At 37.3% G+C, this 20,103-nt stretch overlaps 1 protein-coding gene across 1 annotated transcript; it reads right to left on the bottom strand.

The window, feature by feature from the left end:
• Window positions 1-12,733: 12,733 nt before the first annotated feature.
• Window positions 12,734-15,308, bottom strand: hoxb1a (homeobox B1a). The gene is made up of 2 exons (XM_053640322.1): window positions 14,655-15,308; window positions 12,734-13,973 (listed from the first exon to the last, which is right to left on the bottom strand). Exons 1-2 carry the CDS (start codon window positions 15,271-15,273, stop codon window positions 13,660-13,662), a joined length of 933 nt encoding a protein of 310 aa, XP_053496297.1. The 5' UTR covers window positions 15,274-15,308; the 3' UTR covers window positions 12,734-13,659.
• Window positions 15,309-20,103: the final 4,795 nt, after the last annotated feature.

Raw genomic sequence — 20,103 nt, 5'->3', positions numbered from 1 at the left:
AGTCCTTCCCTCACCAGTCTTTCTCTTTTTCTCTGTCTTGAAGATAATAAGACAAAAAAAATGTCTTATTATCTGCCTCCAGGGTCTGCCTCCAGGGTCTATTGCTACCTCGCACTCAGTGTTCCTGGGATAGGCTCCATATTCCCCATGTCCCTGACCAGGATAAAGCAGTTACAGAAAATGAATAAATGAAAAATGCTTCTTGTCATGTTACAGAGAAACTGCAAAGCCCTCCCCCTCTTGGAAAATGTAAAGGAAGATCTTTACCCTATGATTGTTACAAAGCATTGCATGTGTATGGTGCCCTGCAATGGACTGGCGTCTCATCCTGGGTGTATTCCTGCCTCGGCCGTGTTCCCGATATAGGCTCCTTATCCACCGCAACACTGATCAGGATAGAGTGGTTTCATTGATGAATGAATGAAAAATAATTGACATAAAGGAAGTGGTCCTGTTTAATTTAAACTGATATACCTGTGAAAGTCTGAGAACTTCTAACAATAACTTTGCATCTCTGACCTCATTGTTGTTGGACTAGTACTTTTGAACTTACAATTTTTCTAGTTGTTCTCCCCTATCAGGAACATGTTTTTGATCTCCTTTCTAGGGCCTATGTGCTTTATTTACTTGTGTGGTATATAACCATTGAACCTTCTGTCTATATAAACTAGTACCCCAACTATAGTTTATTTTTCCATAATTGCCTAACATTGCAAGACACTGTGAGTCTATTCCACCACATTCCCAGTCACAAATGGCCCTTTTTGCCACCGTTTTTTTTGTTTGTTTGTTTTTGTTTTTTTAAATATATATCTGATTATTTTTTACATAACTTATAGGGATTGGTGGAAGTTTCAAAAGCTTCTGATAATGTCAAGAATAAGAAAAAGCCTTTAGCATTTAGTGTTCAAGAGGACAGCTGTCCTCTTGAACACATATCTAAAATACCACACATGGCTTGTCTCACCTCTTATACACAGAATGGATCTCACACACCCAAACACACATACGCACACACACATACACACACATACACACACACACACATACACACACACACCATATCCTGGCACATATACATCATTTGCTCTTTGCCCGGCAATGGACAATCCTTCCAGCTGTGTCGTATTCATTGGTTTAGAAATGGAGGGGGTCTCCAGTGCCTGCCTGTCCCATCAATAACCCCAATCTGACAACGTAGTGGTCCAAAGGGGGAAGCAGGGGACAGTCCCTCTGGCCTGAAGCTTGTACACTGACACACTCTCACACAGCAGGCCTGTTCGCTGTGTCAAGTCACAAAGCCCCTAAGCCTGGACAACTGCACCAAACCCAAAGCCTTGATCATTTAATCACCTCAAAGAAAACATAGGAGCATTTTCAATTTTATTTTTGGGAAGTAGGATGTCACTGACCACAGTGACAGTCTCTTGCTGGAGACAAGAAATATACCTGGCCTAATTTGTGTTATTCAAAATGGCTATTTTACGCATTTGTACTAATACGACTAATGTGTACTAATATAATCACTATGTCATTATTACTTTGTTATTGATGTACTACAACAGCAGAACTATTTAGAATTCCTACTATCTTATTCCCCATGAAATGCTGTGACTTGATTTTGTAAGTTAACATATTGGGCAAAAAAAATGGACCAAGCCAAAATGGCAAAATTACTAAGCTTTTAATTGTCTTAACCACACATCATTGGTCAGAAAATTAGCAAGAATTAAACAAATGCACTCCTGAGAACTCCTGTGCCACCATTTGATCGTTTACTTGCTGCACTGTTTGGGTTAAAGCTACATACAGGGAAATTCACTTTCTTGTAGGTGAAATCATGATAATGATTTCAACAAAACAAAAAATTTTTGTTATAAAATTCAAACTAACCCATGTCTGGGTGTACAAAACTAAAAAAATGTAAAATATAAATAAATAAATAGGCCTAAATAAATAAATAAACAGTTAAAGAAATCAAAGCTATCTCATACTAAGTTACTTTATTTGTTTAATTCTTACTAATTTCCTGACCAATGATTTGTTGTTAAGATCATTCAAAGCTTAATATTTTGTCATTTTGAGATTTTTTTCTTTTTCTTTTTTGCCCAGGAGTGTATTTCAGGAAGTATGTGTGACATCATACTGAAACGCTTGACTAAGATACCCCCTACCCCCACTGAATCTTAAACAAACCTGACCATAGCTTAGCAAGCTAGTTAAATATAGTGAATAGCGAGAGATTAGCGAGAGAGTTTTACTTATTATTATTGCTGGAGCTATCCAGAGTGTGTATAAAATGGAATCGAAGAAGTGACATCTTCCAACACTGAACAGCCCCAAGTTGGTAAAACACATCCTAAAAATGTTTCATACAAATCATACAAATCATCACTCTTAAAAGGAAGAAACACCAACCAGTTGTTTTTTTTCCCCCCAAACAAAGAGATGGTCATACATCGATGAACCATGTATGATGCTAACAAGCTGCTACTATAGAGCAAGACCTACCTCCGGGTACATATTTGGCTCTAGAGAGCATTTAATTGGACGATCTGAAGCAATAAATTATAAAGTGATACCTTCACAATACTACAACAAATAGCAGTTTATTTGTTTTTTCAGATATAGTATCACTATCTATGAGACTAAGGGACAGGTACAAACATCCCTGAAGCACCATTTTTAATTTGAAACTAAGCCTCTTTTCTCTCTCTCTCTCTCTCTCTCTCTCTCTCTCTCTCTCTCAAATCCCTCTATACAGGGATCTGTAAATTTATTATACAGGATCCTTTGATCAATGCATCATTAAATGATCTGGTTTGTTTGTAAGGAGTCAGTTTTCATGATTACTCAATCATTCTTCAGCAGTGGTGGAGAGTCCAAGTTCTATAAACAAAGTATCACATCACAACTGCTTCCAACTCCCACTTCAAAAAAGTGCTTACATAGATTTATTTTAGTTATGTGTGTGTGTGTATGTATGTGTGTGTGTGTGTGTGTGTGTGTGTGTGTGTGTGTGTGTGTGTGTGTCTGTGCATGGTCATGAATTGACATCAGCTGTCTTAAAACACATAAGATCATGTGTTCATGGATGGGTAATTTGCAGATAACTTTATATAAATTTCAGAGCATGACTACTGTTATGACTCTTGTCTAAAAAACACTAGTAGAACAATGGCATAGTATGACACAAAACTCCTGGGACAGCAACAGATGCTGCAGTGGCAATGGTGAAATGTAAATAAAACATTCTAATGGACTGAAAAACAATATCCTTTTTACCTCAAGCTAATGTTGAAGAAGTTTCGGTGTATGTCAACTCATTTGCAGCATGAGCCTGGTTTGATGATGTAAACACCATCTTCCCACCAGCCTCTTCCAGGCATTACTAAAGCATGAGAGAGCTTAAATATGAATTAGGTAAACTGCTCAAACACTAGTCAGGACTTGTTTTCAAAAGGTTAAAGCAATATCTGGTAAATGCTATTCCACTATGATTTAGAACTGCATCTCAGAAAAAAACTCCAGTAACTCATCACTTCATCACTACAGTTTTCAAATGTAACATTCATCATAAAATCAAAAATAGCTCTTGACATTTCCAACAGCAGCTGTGGATGTATTGCATTGCATTTTGTTCATTTACGCTCATGGCTACCATGTACTTATAGACAGACACTACCAGCATAGCTCAAGTGAAGACTAAAAGCGGATTAATGGACTAACTTTACTAATTAGGTCATTAATATATACAATGGATTTTTGGACGTTTTTTTTTATTTTAATGATTTTTTTTACTCTTTTTTTCTTTTTGAGAAAAACACAGTAAGGGGTACAGTTGCTTAGTGGATAGCACATTTGCTTCGCACCTCCACGCTTGGGGGTTTGATTCCTGCCTCCGCTCTGTGTGCATGGAGTTTGCAAGCACCCCCAGTGCTTCAGGGGTTTCCTCCGGGTATTCTGGTTTCTTCCCCAGTCCAAATACATGCGTTGTAATTGTTTGTAGTGTGTGAATGGGTGTGTGAATATGTGTGCAATTGTGCCCTGCACTGGGCTGGACCCCCTTCCAGAGTGTCCTCCGCCTCGCGCCCTGAGTTCCCTGGGATTGATCCAGGCTCCCCATGAACCTGTGTATGATAAGTGGTACAGAAAATGGATGGATGGATGGATGGATGGAAAAACACAGTACTATGTAGTGTAGTTGGATCAGTCACATAAAACATACTGTAGATGGCAGATTTAAAGTTAATATATAATAGTACATTATTTTTAGTTTTTAGATTTTAGTATTTTTTGCAATAGTAGATTGTTTATTGCAGTAACCCAGTAAGCCATTAGCAATAGTTTATGTACATTTATTATTTGTGCTAGTACTTAGAGCTTTGTGTTTAACTCTTGTAATGCCTTAAATAATCTTACACTTACAAACAAAAATAAGATATCAAATTACATAATAGGAATTTGCTAGAAACTACTAAAATGGATAACAATGGAAGAATCAGTAGGTTACAGTCCTATATGCTACAGGAAAAAAGACAAGTAATTAATCTATGCATTTAAAGCCTGTCGACTCATATCCATAATTAGCTTCTTACTGTAGTGATGTTGGTGTAGTGAATTTACCATCAACCGCAAAACTATAGAGACCTCATTTTTCAGTTAAGATAGTTCTGAATTTATTTGTTCTGCTGTTTTCTTCTGGACGATTTGAGTTGGACATGACTATATTTGGTACAAGTGACACTGCTACCAAAGTACAAGACATAGACATCTGCTTACATAAGCTCCTTCTCTACCTCAACCACAGAAACTGGACAGATTTGTACCTGCTCACTCCAGCTTTTTGTATCTGAGTGTGAGCAAAACTGCATCTAGTTAGAATTATTTTATTTGATATTATTTTGTTTTTACTGTGAAAGGAATGTAATTTAGCAAAGTGACAGCACTATGATTCAGATAATCATGATTTACACCTAGTATCTTAAAAAGGTGTGCAAGTCTAAATTAACCTTTTTTTAAAAAATAATAATAATAATAATAATAATACTCATTACCTACACATGGGCATTCCTAAGACTAAATGGTTAATAAGGGGCTAGCTGCTGTGTGAGGTTAAGCAGTTAAATTAGTCAACAGTAAAGCTCATTTTAATATATCTTGTTAAATCAGATGTGATAAGTGCACTGCTTCTAATGCAGTGCCATGTTCTGTTGATCAGTGTAGCTTTGTAAACTAGCTGGAAGGGGAAAGTAGCAGTCATGCATTCACAAGCACCTTGCCACTGGAGATGTACAGAAAAATACACCAGAACACCACACAACATTCTTGAGTCATGAGAAAAATAACTCTTATACATTCCTATCCACTTTCTAGCACTAGCATTTCACAAGGTGTTTTTCCTGTGAGACACCACTGTCAATCATTATGCTATCTGATCTGATCAGGGAGGAAATACAAAATGGCTTTTATAATATTTTTAAAATATATTTAATTAGAATACCACGTCTCCTACAGTTTCAAACTGTAAATATTTTTTACAGCATCATACTGCTTTGAAAACAGCATTTTTATTCACTGAAATTATTTACGGTGAAGCAATACAACCTCAAAGTAAGTTTTATCTTTGCATCTTGTAGCTAAAATGTAAAGTAATCCAAAATCTCACTGTATCCAGAGAGAAGCGGAGTCTTCTCTTAGTACAGAGAATATCCTTGAAACACACAGTAGAATTTGAGGTCACAAAAGCTGTAAATGAAAAATAAATTAAACACCACTGTAGCAGATTTAAGCAGCTGGATTATTCTTACATGATATTGCATTCACATTATAAGATACAGCAGCTTAAAGTAGTGTAGTTGCACACCTTTGATTGATTGGTTCTAAACAACAATGTGGACTGCTTCCAAAAGCAAACTGTCCAATCAGTTGGTCAAATCACCATTGCTTCTACAGCTGTCTTTTCCCTTCATATTTTAACATACTCCCTTTCTTTTTATGTCTTTATTGTCAAAAATGCTCCAGTTTATAGTTTCCAAATGTATTTTTAAGATCTGTTGACTCAGACAGTTTTTTTACATATTTTTACAGGATTTTACATATTTTTCATATTCAGCAGTCCATTCAGTAACCCTCCTGTCCTGTGGATGTGGCCGGAGTCATTCTGGAAGAGGGTAAAGGTATTCAGTCAGAATAATTTTGTATTGATTTGCAGTAACACAGGGGACAAGTGGACCTAAACCATGCCAGTAAAAATATCCAGAACATAACCATGTTTTCCTTTAATTTGTTATCAATCTTTATGTTTACAGTGACATACTTGGGTGCTTTTCTTAGTACTATTAATTGTAGACAGAGTGATGGGATAAGTGAGATGGCTCATTCATCATGAGAGAAGGATGACTAGTGACTCCTTGCCTAAATCTGTAATTGGTGTGCAGCACTGTCATATGTATTGTTGTCTGTGGTGTTTTATGTACACTGAGTATTCATTTCAGAATTTATAAACATATTTTAAATATATTTTGCCAATGTTGACTATTCTTTCTATTGTGTAACATAGGATTATTGTGTTGGTTAAGCAGAATGTGCTCTTGAAAGTTTGGATTCTGTAATCAGAACTAAGAGTAACACAGAGTTGTTCTTGAAGATATGGGTTGGATCAGATTTGTGTTTTTTGTTTTTTTCTTACAGGAGAGTTTATTTGAGAAGGAGATGTTAATAAGGTTTAATTAATGTATTTTCTTTATTTGGACATGAGCTGTAAGAATATGGATTAGATGACAGAATGATATAAACTGTTATCCTAATGTGTGAAGATTGTTTGTTAAGGACATTGGGGTTGTTTCATATATGAATGTGTTTGTTTGCTGAGAGTACATTTTTTCTTAATCTTATAGAATTTCCACAAGTTCTCAGAGTGTCTGCAGTCTGCATTAGGCTTTTGAATCAGGAGTGGTATTTGAGTTAACAGAAATGCTGGAAATATTGAAATCATTTGTTTATTGTCTGGATTGTCTCTAGAATTGAAGTGATTGTACTTGATTAGCAGTTATGTTCCACAAGCCAATTGGATAATAAGACAGTCATTAGAGTGCTCGTAATAGGTATTATTAATATCAAGCTGCCTGTAAATGAAAGCAAGTGAATGCAAATGAATGTCATATTGTAAAATAACCAGAGGTAGCATTCATGCACAAAATGTGTAAAAAAAAATAAAATAAAATAAAATAAATAAATAAATGGATTATGTCAGGAGTTAAAATTTTGCATACAAAGTAACAAAGCTATTTGAAGTTATTGATTAATAAGACATAACAAGCTGAGATAAGAGCTGAAATAAGAGATCCAACACCTGCCCTTTCATGAGTTACACTAATATGGAGATGTGGCTTTATTTAGCAGTTTATATATTTCTATAATTAACAGTGAGGGTTAATTTTTCCGTGAGGTTTTTTTTTTCTGTCTCTCATGCCATAAAGAATGACGGAATGTTTTCGGCAGATAACCTTTTGCTCTGAATTCACCCAAGAATGTGAGAAAATGCAGGAGTCGGTAAAGTTGTAGATAGAAGTGATAAAAGCAGAAGAGGTGCAGTCAACAACTATACCTTTTAACGTCTAAAATTCAGTAATTAATATTATAATGCACAAATGCCATCCGTTTTTTTTTTGTTTTTTTTTTTGTTTTTACCGAGGAATGGTTACTAATATACTGTAACTATTATACTATTAGATATTTTCAGTCAAATGTTGAAATTCCGTTGTTGCTTGTGTCACTTGTTTTCAGCGCATACGCGCGCGCGCGTGTGTGTTTGTGTTTGTGTGTGTGTGTGTGTGTGTGCACGCAGGATGTTTGTAGCTGTGTTCCTGGCAGGGTTAACAGGAGTTCAGCGACGTTTTTTTTAACACATTCAGTTGGATGAACCCCATAGCCTACTTTTTTCCCCACTTGATATGGACTATGAATAAATATCTCTCTCTCTCTCTCTCTCTCTCTCTCTCTCTCTCGCTCTCTCCGCTTCTTTTTCTTCTTCCTATTATTATTATTATTATTATTATTATTATTATTATTATGAGTGATGGAATTAATAATAATCACACCAATAATAATAATAATAATAATAATAATAATACTTTGTTATTATTGAATACTACCAGTATTTTCTTAAATCCTAATTTCAAAGCGCAAGGCTAACTTTAAGTTCAGTATACTGTCATGGAAAATGCATTTCTCAAACTAAAATCTTTTTGACAGGAGCCACTTCATATTCTTTTTATGTGTCGTACATGGAATTTTAAATAATTTTACAAAAGATTTGTCTGATGCTGTAGATTCATTTTATTTGGTTTGTAGCTTGAAAATATGTATTACTTATATAGCCTAGCTGATCTAAACAAAACGAACCTTTTTTTAACGATTTTTAATTAATATATATTGAGTACATTTACGCACTTGCAGCCCAAACAAAACGAATGCGTGTTCTTATTAAACTTCTTCAACTTTTTAAAACTATTTTTTAAACTAAAAAAAATATTTAAAATAACTATAGTTATCTGATTTACAGCCTATGTAGGCTATATGCATTAAGTTGATTGAAAAAGCAAATACTCGTCCACCAAAATGAGTTCTTGTAATCTGGGACATCAGTCCGATTATACAATACTCTCATGTACTCTCACGTGTGAAGGTAATTGACCACTGTCTTGACCACTGCCAGCCTAAACTGACCCTTCAATTCAAGTGCGAGTTTTAGTGCGCCTTAAATATGTTTAGCCTGTTACTGTTGTTAAACGTGACAGGGTGGAAATGTATGTTGGAACTAAGACATGTTGGACCATAGATGGATATGTCCTTGTAAGTAATGGGGAGATTTTATCTAAACATGCTGCACGATATCCATAGGTTTATTTGCATAAAAACAATATTATATCTTAAATAGATGTTTGACTTATAATGAATTTATAGACTGGGAATTATGTGGGAGATGTGAAAAATATATTTTTCAAGACTATATTGTTTAAATACCTTTTTCCTTGACATATTCAGGTTTACCTCGGTATGATTTATGGGGGTAAAAATACAAAAAGGAACTAGTAAAATGCATGTTTGCATAGGTAGTGTTTGCTTGAGCCTTTCATCAATGCTAATGAATTCCTAAAACATTGCTATTTGCAAAACGACTAAAAGAAAAAGGAACTCAAAGGGCATGGCGAGGGCAACAGGGAAAGATAACAAAGGTGAGTGGCCTCCGAGGGTGAGCAGGACGAAGTGAAGGCCCGGAGTGGCGCTCGGGGCGCGAGCTGATGGCAGAAACCTACGTTTGACCCCTGCGAGATGGAAGCTGTGAAGCTCCTGACATGATGACCCACTGCTCGCGAGAATTCATTTGGGCCTGAACTTTTCGTGAACCAAATCCGGGGGAGAGCTGGCAGGCCTCAGCTGTTTGAGGAAAGGCTCGGGGCAAACCGATCCGCCTGTGTAAATATTGAGGCAGTCCGTCAGAGGACTCCGGGATGAAATCGAACTGTCAAGCGCGCGTAAACTTTGGGGGAAGAGGGGAGGCCACGAGAGGGAGAAGGGAAAGAATTTGGCAAACTCGTTTCCTCGAATGTTCGTGGGGGGAAAAAATGATCCCAAAACGTTTCTGACCCCTCTGCGCTCTTTCTGCAGCACCTCTTGTCAGCACCCTCTGAACTCCACGTACGAATCTTTCACCTGCCACGCACCACATGTGTTTCGGATGTGACGTGATACAACAGGCGGTGAAGCTTGAATTTGATGTCTAATTTTAAGGATCTCTCAAGAGTGTAAATGTGTGAGTGGGTGGGTGTACTCAATGCATGAGATTCTTTTAGGCTGAATTCATCGGGTAACAACTAGACTTCTGTTTTCATTCACATAATTCACTCAAGATCAAGCTGAAATTGCTGTGGCCATTTCTTGGCTGATGGAGACTATGAGTAGCTTATATAAAAAGCAACTCAAGCAACTAAATTCATCACTAACAGGACAAAAGTGTAATCCACAAGATGGTCTATCTGCACTGTTAAAAAATATTAGGCTATATACTTGCATATAAATAAATACACTTTAATAGATTTTGCATTAATATTAGCCATTTAATCTATTGGCTAAATTTATCAGACTTTATCATCAAATGTTACAGATATTCAAAGCTGCTTTCACTACAACTGGCATTTTGATGCATTTTACACACACACACACACACACACACACACACACACACACACACACACACAGTGTTTAACAACAGTTTAATTTTGGTCTGTCTTGTATTCTGTATGGTTTTGCTTTCGATAATAAAGTATTGTAAAAATAACATGGTCCATAACGATTAATTCAAGCCCCCCCAAATCAGATTTCTTTATTTATCTGAGACACCTTTGGGCACGACTCATGTTCTACTAATTACCGAACTCTGGAGCATTGATTTATGTGCTTTCTTGCACTTGGTTAATAAATATAACGTAGAAATATTCTGTATTGGTGGTCAGAGTATTAGAAACATGCATACAATCGTATATGATCACGTAGGGCTTGTTAATGCAATAAGGTTTTCACCCCAGAACTTTCCTGAAGTTTGCGTATTAATTGATGCCACAGCGCACGCTGCTACTTGTGAATTTAATTTTTCAACAAATAAACATAACTAACCTCGGAACAAACACATGTTTTTATTGAAATTACATTAGACCTAAGTTCTCTGGCTGCAGCACCGGAAATAAATGAGACTGGGTGGCCGTTGAAATGCACTTTTTAATAACGGCTATGCATGGGTGGGCTTTTCACTCCTAACACTCTTCAGCACTTAATCCACTACATAGGTTTACATTGTCCCTGTTCTAAGAATATCTCATATTGACTAGTGAGAGTAACAAGTCTATTGGCAATTCCTGATGCCATGGACGTTACTTGATATCTATAGTTATTCAGTGACTATATTTTGTGAAGATTTTATCGAGTGGTTAAAAGTTTGTTTACTCGTCAGCAACCGGTGCATGTACCTGCGCATAAGGAACGCAACCCTCTGAAGAGTCTGAAGCTCCTGACCAGAAACGTGTACAAATAACTATCAGACGCTTCTTGCATTGTAAGAGGGGGCTATGAGGTTGAGGCTGATGTTGAAGTAACTTTGTGCTTTAAATTTCGTGGGGCGAATGTGCTTTTTATTTGTTTGCTTGCTTGCTTGCTTTTACACAAGCTTCCAGGCTTTGCCCTTGGATTTGGATTTTAATAAGGTGAAAATATGCAGTTTTCCACATTATGTATTAAAACTGTTAGAAGGAAAGAAAGAAAGAAAATTAATTAGTTGGTCTGGAAAACTTCATATATGGAAGAGTTCATCTGAATTTAACGGTGACCTCTGGGTAAACCCGGATCCGTTTGCTTTGGCCTCTTTGCGTTTCAATGCAGACTCGGGATGTTGACCGCGGGGAACGGCAATGTGATCAAAGCTCGTTTTGGCGGGGGAGGTGGGGGGTGGTGGTTACAGGACAAACGCCCCGAACAGCGTGACTGAAATCCACACCAACTGCGCAAGCAGATGGCCAGAAAAGACCTTCCTCGTATAGGAAAATGACCAAGTTATCCTGTGATTTAGGCCAGTTGTCTCGTGTTGTGTACCACCACACTTCAATCCTTGTATTAATTGTTTTACGAAGAAAACTACGATTTTACCCAATAAAACAAACGAGTAGCTTTCACAACGAATTGATAAATATTGTACTTGGGCACATATACAGGTCTGTATGTCTTTAAGACTTATAGCGACTTATGTCTTTGGCATATCTCTCAGCAAGACAGTAATGAGTGCACTGTATAACTAAAATGTTAAGATGTTTGCAAATGTATTGTTTTGTTTACATGCAACAAAAATATTTTAATCAGCATTCGACGTTAAATACCTACATATTTAATTGATTCGTGAAATAACGATTAGCCAATTTGTGTGACTTTTTATAGAGTCAATGAAAAGCTACTTTCTGTTCAATAATCGTTTTTATATTCTTTGCTGTGGTGGTGGGGATGTTGACATTTTAGGTAACATTTAATATGCCTCTTTTTAAAGAAAGGTAGATTTAAATGTTTTTTTAAGTGTTTATTTGAACACTAGTGGTTTTGGTGGACCAGTTTAATGTATGATGACAGAGAACGTCTGCTTTCTCTTGAATAAGCTTGCAAGGATGTTTTAATTAATCCTTCATTAAGGTATATTTAAGACCATAAAATACAGACAGTTAATGAATATATCATCAATGATTACAATTGAACACTTAATATACTTTAGTTTACATTTTTAAAAGGTTTTGTTGCAACTACCACTGAAACCGAGTGTTTTCGAGTTTGGTTAGGCTACTTGTTTAGAGCTCCCAGAGGCGCGCAGAGGTAAAAAGGTCAGCGCGACTCCGGAGAACAACACAGGGACTGGTTCTCACTTCATCACTGTCTCGGTAAAGTGGTGTGTGTGTGTGTGTGTGTGTGTGTGTGTGGGTGGGTGGGTGGGTGTGTGTGTGCGCGCGCGCGCTCGTGTGTATGCGTGTGTATGAATAAATAATTTGAAATTATTATAGGTGTAATTAAAGGAAACTCCCAGTGTTTTCGCGATTAGCTCCCGTTTAACCGCGGTCCATGAATAAGATAAAGCTGTCACTGAAAATGACTGGAATGAACAGTACAAGTTACAGAGTGAATGAACAGTAGGCTACATGTTACAGAGCTAGAAAATAAAATTTGCTGAGCACAGTAAATCAGTAAAAAATACTTTTATTATTAATTATTATTATTTGAGGTAGACACATATTTGAAATAAGACTTTCCTTAAAACATACAGACAAACTAATAAAACTCAGCCAGTCTGTGTTTACACCACAAAATATATATCATTATCTAAAGGTTTTGGATAACGAAAAGTACGAATTAACCCTGTATTTATCCTAAACAACTGCACTCTACAAGTCTCAAAAACTTTTGTCCGTGGCGTGAAATTGAAATAAGGCTACAATATAGATATATCCCATGTTATAAAAATCCTGAATCGTTAAATACATAGAACTTTGTGGTCTGGTTTACGTTTTAAAATTATGCACCAAGGAATAAAAATAATATCATTCATTCAGTCGTAGTTTGGATTACAGTAATAACTGTAACTGTGAGGTGCATCAGTGGCGTGAAGGCCTACCCTGTAACCGCATAGTGCAAACGGTCCGATTTAACCTTAGTACATAGCCTACTTTCAATAAACAATTCACTAACGTATATCTACATACTCACAAAAAAAAGAAACAGCCATATAAAAGTTATTATTTTGCCCTTATAGACTCCCTCTAATTGAAAGGTCCATTTAGAGACTTGTAAACATGCTAAAAGTGCATTACCGACTTTTGTATGAAAGACGGAATTAGCGGTCCCTGAATTCGCCTTAAAATTGTAAACAACTTATCTAAATTTATTCCACATATGTTGCTGCAGGACAAACTGTTAGCCCCTCTTTAGGTCAAAGGTAAGTTCAAATGTATAGCTTGTGTCCCATTTCAATATGAAGGTCTGTTCGACACGATTTGGAATGTTTAAGGAAATATTAATTTGTATTATAAAGACCTGGAGTTCATATTAGGACCTTAAGTCCCGGTAATTGCGTTAGGTCTCGGGACTTGGAGACGTGCCTGGAGATGTTGTTGTAGAATTATCGGAGTTTTCGTCAAAGTCCTTAGATGTGGAGCATGTGGGAGCGAGTCCTTCCTTTTCACGTTTCTTCTGCTTCATTCGTCGGTTCTGGAACCAAATCTTCACCTGTGTCTCGTTCAGTTCAAGCGTGGCAGCGATTTCCACCCGGCGAGCTCGTGTCAGATATTTGCTAAAGTGAAACTCTTTCTCGAGCTCTGTAAGCTGTTTTGTTGTGAAGTTTGTACGGATTGTATTTTGTGGACCCAGGCCGTACTCTGTCACTTTTGCTGTGTGGAAAAAAAAAAAATATATATATATATATATATATATATATATATATATATATATATATATATATATATACATATATATATATATATATATATTTAAAAAAAGAGTTAAAATAATTAAATGGTGCACATTAAATGCCGTATTACAAATAATAAAACATTCTAACCAAGTATCGATAAACTCACAACAGTGCTTTTTTACATATACGTTTACATTTCAGTTTGAGTGAATTCACAGAAGTTAGCATCCTTCTAACTATCATGTTAGAAGCATGCTATTTCTGTATCCCCCAAAGGTACTTTATGACTCTCTGTTTGTATAATAAGTCAGAGAAGTCCCTGTGCGTAAGGGCTGGTATTTTAGATACTTGACAGTAAAGAAGGGGGGGGGGGTGGCGAAAACTAACGTAGAGGGCCAGGGCAACCTAAAGGCAACAAAGCTTGGCCCTTTTAAGGGATAAGAAAGCATATTTGTTCGACACATTAACCATTAACGCTAGCAGAAAAACGCAAGCTTGGCCTTACAACCCAAGACAGGCTGGCCTATATAATTATTTTGGCAGTGGTAGTAGTAGTTTTAAAAATTTAGTAATATAATGAGCTCAAAACTCAACAATGATTTATTTCTACAACTTATACGAGTTTCAGTAGCGTTGGAACAAATTAAAAACAACCCACCAGTTTTAGGAGGGTTCCTTTTAATTTTCATCCAGTCAAAGGTCTTCCCTGGCATTTGATCCGACCCTGTCTCCTTCTGCTGGCATGATGATATGTCGGCATATGTGCCCTGGCCGTAGAGGTTTTGGTCCTGGCCTTCGCAGCGGTTCACGTGTTGATATGGCGCCGCCGGAACTGTTCCCTGCGTGCTACAATACGCACCGGCCAAGGACCCGTAATTACCACCGACACTTGGAGCAACAAAGCCAGAAGATTGATAATACATTCCATCCTGTTCGTGGTTCATGAAATACTGCTGATGGCCGTAGTCCGGGGTGGCGGAAGCGTGCGCTCCATAGCCTGTGCTGCTATAAGATGAAAGGCCCATGCCACTGGTTTGATTTTGGTGCTGGTGATGCGCATAGACTCCACTCTGGTGCTGATGTTGTGCCGTGGCCGCCGGCGCACTGCCCCCTACGTAAACTCGTCCATCAGCGTTATAGCTGTCACCGGACTGAAAGGGGCTCGAGTAAGCCTGATCCAAATGATGGTATCCAGACTTTGTGGGGTAAGTGCTCGTTCCCCGGTTGCAAATTGTGTACTCCAAAAATGAGTTCATTCTGGAATTGTCCATGCGCATCGGATGGCGAAGAGGCGTAAGAGGCGAGTTTGGAATTGCCGTGCTACAACCTCGCAGCAGTATGTCATGAGGGGGGAAAAAAAGAAAATGATTACCTCCAGAGTATTTGCTCCTACTTCCCTATAACACATCTATACCTCAGCTGCTGGTCACGTGAGCCGTCACGGCGCCAATGGTGTGGGGACCTCCAGAAGTTTGTCAGCGCACGGTGACCATCCATCACGCGCTTGACATTTGCATGACAAAGCCACTTCAATCAAACTGGCCCATCAATCTGATAACAGCACGAATATGTCAAGCCCCGCGTGAAAGGCTCTCCCGAAAGAGAGAAAGAGAATCGAAGAAAGGGACAAATGTCCTTTTGAGATTTTAACCCGTCTTCCTCTCTTTCATCATAGGCCTTCATACCACTGCAAATGTACTATTTGGCTAGGCTACCAAATATGTTATGGTGTTTATTTTACAGAATTATTCTCCTAGCTTTACTCTGGAAAGCTAAATTCCAGTGACTCATTTCTCCTGACCTTACATAAGGTTTATGCAGGGTTCAATATCTCTACTCAGATTTGAAATCCGTTTAACACTCGAATTGGAAGTGACGCCATCTTTTCAGTTTGGTCCGGGTCGACTTTGGGACTGTTTAATTCAATCATTGGACGGATCTGTTACCAAAACTAGGTTAGGTGGACAGCAAGCATTGGGATGAGTCCGGCCTAGCAGGAAAAGAGCTTCCAAACACATGCAAATTTGTGTGAAATCGCAAATGTGTAATTTTACATCTGTATAGTTGACTGTGCCTCTTACATTATCCAACCACCATTTATTTTACTTGCTGGTCCATATTTTAGAAATATGTCATCCTCATTCACCTTTGAGTCTGTTACACCTCGTTGAATACATCTCGTTTGGTCCACACTTAGAAAACTTGACAAGCGTTGGCGGGGGAACGAAAAGCTACAGCTAATCATTAATGGATGACAATAGTGTAGCGAAGCCCCTCTTCATAAAAACCCACGCACAAAGGAGGTGGTAGAAGGATCTCGAATATTAGGTGTTCATTCAATGGTACATGGAAAGACAAGAGGAACTAACAATATGACGCCCACAGTAATTTGTTACTTGTCAGTATGTTTACTATGGTGTCGCATTTCTGGAGAAGGAATAGTCGTGCGGGCAAAAGTTCAGAGCTTGTTAGGCTGCTATTTCAAATGTGTCCTTGAATGTTTCAGTCACCTCCCCTCAGTTTTACGCAGGAGATACAGATCTCCCAACAGGTCCGTTTGTGTCTCAGCAAATAAATAAAAGTCTGACATAAAGATTTTGCATTATACATTGATCTTTCTATGTCTAATGTTGTTATGGATACCATTGTGTTACTATGCGGTAGTATGCACAGCAAATGGCAGACAGTTTTTGCTATTTTTTTGTAAGCAGACACTATTCTTTTTACTTGTCTTCAATTTTCTTTTTAGTTCTCTTCTAGAACTGCCCATCTTGTTAATGACCAGACAAGATCTGATCAAGTCAGAGAGAGAGAGAGAGAGAGAGAGAGAGAGAGCAAACAAACAAACAAATAAATAAATAACCTTATTTTGTTTCGTATTTTACTTATTTTGTTTATATTTTTTGTTAATCAAAAAGTGAACACTATGGCTTTTCTTATGTGATACATATTTGTTAATAGTTATTCTAATCATTTGGTTCGTCATTTCAGTTTTGCCCAGTTTGGCATTTTAAACATCGCGCTACAGATTTCTAAGAATTTTATCCTTCTTAGAGTTAGATCCTGGTGAAGAAATAGGCAATTGCCCATTCATATGATTCTGTGCCAGTGACGTAGACAGGAATTTATTAATAATCAATAATGCATTTTTGGTTGGATTCTAGACGGTAGTAGAAACGGGGGTGGCATTCAGAATTTGTCATTAAATTATTTAAGGCATGATCTAATATCAAACCTTGCCATATTAATAACGTTAATAGGCGTAGGAAATAAAATAGTTATGACCTTTCCAATAAAAATTATTTAAATAGCATGTTCGTAAGAGGGGCGAAATTATCTCTTACATTCTAAAAGCAGATCTTTTTTCTCCTCCTTCAGATTAATCGGCTGTTACTCGATATCCTTTTGCTCAGAGCGTAGCTAGTTGGCTAGTAGCTTTCAAACATAAACGATAAAAATGCGATGAAAACTGATGATTCTTATTGGCTACACCTTTTATGAACATCATTAAAGCGCGGTTACAGCGCAGAACAATGTCATTGGATACGTATATAATCAGATGCTCTGTATGTGTGCTGTGTTAAACCCCGTACCCCGCCCCCCGCTCCCCCAACCCCACTCCACCATTAGCCACGCCTCTGTAATCTGTGCTCTATGGATGCTAGCTCTGATTCTTCCTATTACAATACAGTCAATCGATACATCTCATACAATTATCTTTTTGCTATTTTTTTCCATTCAAGTATAGATTTGTCAGTTTGGTTGGGTTGCAGTGCATTTCATCACCAGTATTTCATTTTATGATGATTTAAACAAAGACCCAGAACTAATTATCGGTATAAAATAAGTATCAAAAGCCATTTATAGTCGCCTATATAGCCTAACACCAGTCTTAGACGTTTCCTAACGAAACTGATTTTGTTGCTAACCAGACATCCATGCTAGCTACAGTGTGTTGGCTACATATTGGTCCGCCTAGTGGTGTAAACTAGGAGAAACAAGCGACGTATGGCTTTTAAAACAAGATCTTTGTGCTTACTTAGTGGCACACTGAGAGAAAGGATTTAAGTGCAACAAGTAAGAATATTACCTGCATGTCATTTAAGTTAATTCTTTCTCAACTCGAATGTTAACGCGTTCTTTGCGTTTCCAAATGGGCTATTTTAGGTGTGATTTGCCAGGTTGGCGTTGTTAGAAGAAACATGCTAGCTGGAAGTTATAAACGTCTTTTGCATGAAAGTCTTAGAATAAAAAATGTATACTTAGATGTTATTTTGCAGCCTAGCAATTCAAAACAAGAACAAGGTCGTAGTCCAAACAATTTGGGGATCCTATCAGGGCCTCTCTCACAGCATCTTGTTTTGTATCTCGCTAATACAGGATGCAGTAATAAAATGATCTATTATGTACAAGGTTTGTACAAACCAACTTTCATACCAGTACATAGATGGTTTTATAATATGTTGATATTTCACAGCGGTTGTAGCCTGTTGCTGAGGTATTTCAACAATGTTCCTAAAAAGGCAAAGCCAACCGGACAAGTTTATTTATGTAGCCCAATTTCATACAATTCAGTCTTTTACCAAAAAGGAAAAATGTAATGAAGTTAGGGATAGGAGTAAAATAAAGATTTAAATAAATATAAATTAGGTTGTAATCAAGAAAAGAATATAAAGTAAATGCTAAAGGTGCAGTGAAATTGCTTACATATTTTGAAAGGAATAGGTCAGCAGAAATGTTTTCAGTCTGCATTTGAAAAAGGTTAAAGTGTGTGCATATCTGACATTATCTCTGAGTTTTTTTTCCAGATAAGTGCATAAGAGTAGCTAAAAGCTGCCTCACTGTGCTTTGTACTAATTTGGGGCACTGTTAGCTGATCTGAGTTGCCTATTAGGGTTATATACATTTTTCAGTTATTAAAAGCCAAGGCCTTTTAGTGGTTTATAAACAAGAATTAACACTTTGAAGTTAATCCTGTAGCTGAGTCGGAGTCATGGTGAAGATCTGAGTACTGGAATAGTATGTCCACATATTATTCTAGCAGCAGTGTTGTGAATGAGCTACAGCTGTTTGGTGGAATTTTTTGGGAAGTGGAGGTAGTACACCAATTATCCATCCATCCATTTTCCAGACTGTTTATTCTACACAGGGTCGCAGGGGGACCTTGAGCCTATCCCACTGAACTCTAAGAACACCATAGATGGGGTGCCAACCCACTGCAGGGCACAATAGCACACACATTCACACACTATGGTCACTCTGGAAATGCCAATCGACCTATAACACATGTCTTTGGACTGGGAAGGAAACCAGAGTACCTGGAGGAAACCCCTGAAGCACAGGGAGAACATGTAAGCTCAGCACACAGAGGGTGGAGGCAGGATTCGAACCCCCAATCACCATGCCCCCCTGTACAGCAATCAGGTCTGCTGAAAATAAATTCATAGATAAGTTTTTCTAGCTCTTCTGCAGAGTCAAAATATCTATATTTTGCCATTTCTGAATTGGTAGAAGGCTGAATTTAACTGTAATATGACTGCTGAAATTGAGATCTATTTTAATGAAAACTTGCTTTGTGGAACTCAAAACATAGACCAGAAGTAGGCATTTACCTTACGTCTATAACTTTATTATCAGATTATTCATGTAAAGAATATACATATATAATATGATAATAAAATGCTAGCATCATTATGGCAGTGTCTTCTGAAAACAATACTTAACAGTAAAAAAAAATCCTGTCATGATTTTAAAAACGTTAATTACTAATTATCTTTTTCGTTAACATGAAAACTTGGTTGCTTAGGTGATTTCAAGCTACAGATAATCAACTTATGTGATGATCTGTAATTACATTTCAAAATGTAATTCCTCCAAAACACACAATCTGATATGCTTAGTGCTGACAGCTTCATTGCTTTGTTTATGTCACTATTCTTGCTAATGAACTCCAATAAAGCTGATATTGTAATGCATGTAATTCTAGCTATCTAACTGACTAGCTGCCAATTTGGTGTAATCACTTGTCAAACATGTTGGAAATTTGGTTTGAAGCCCCAGTTAGCCACTTTGTTTACTTAGGTATAAGGCAGAATAGGAAGTAGGAT

This window comes from Ictalurus furcatus, chromosome 2 (genome assembly GCF_023375685.1).
Source record: "Ictalurus furcatus strain D&B chromosome 2, Billie_1.0, whole genome shotgun sequence".
Taxonomy (NCBI): domain Eukaryota; kingdom Metazoa; phylum Chordata; class Actinopteri; order Siluriformes; family Ictaluridae; genus Ictalurus; species Ictalurus furcatus.
Note: the sequence above shows the minus strand (reverse complement) of the source record. Positions and strands in the feature narration are given on the sequence as shown.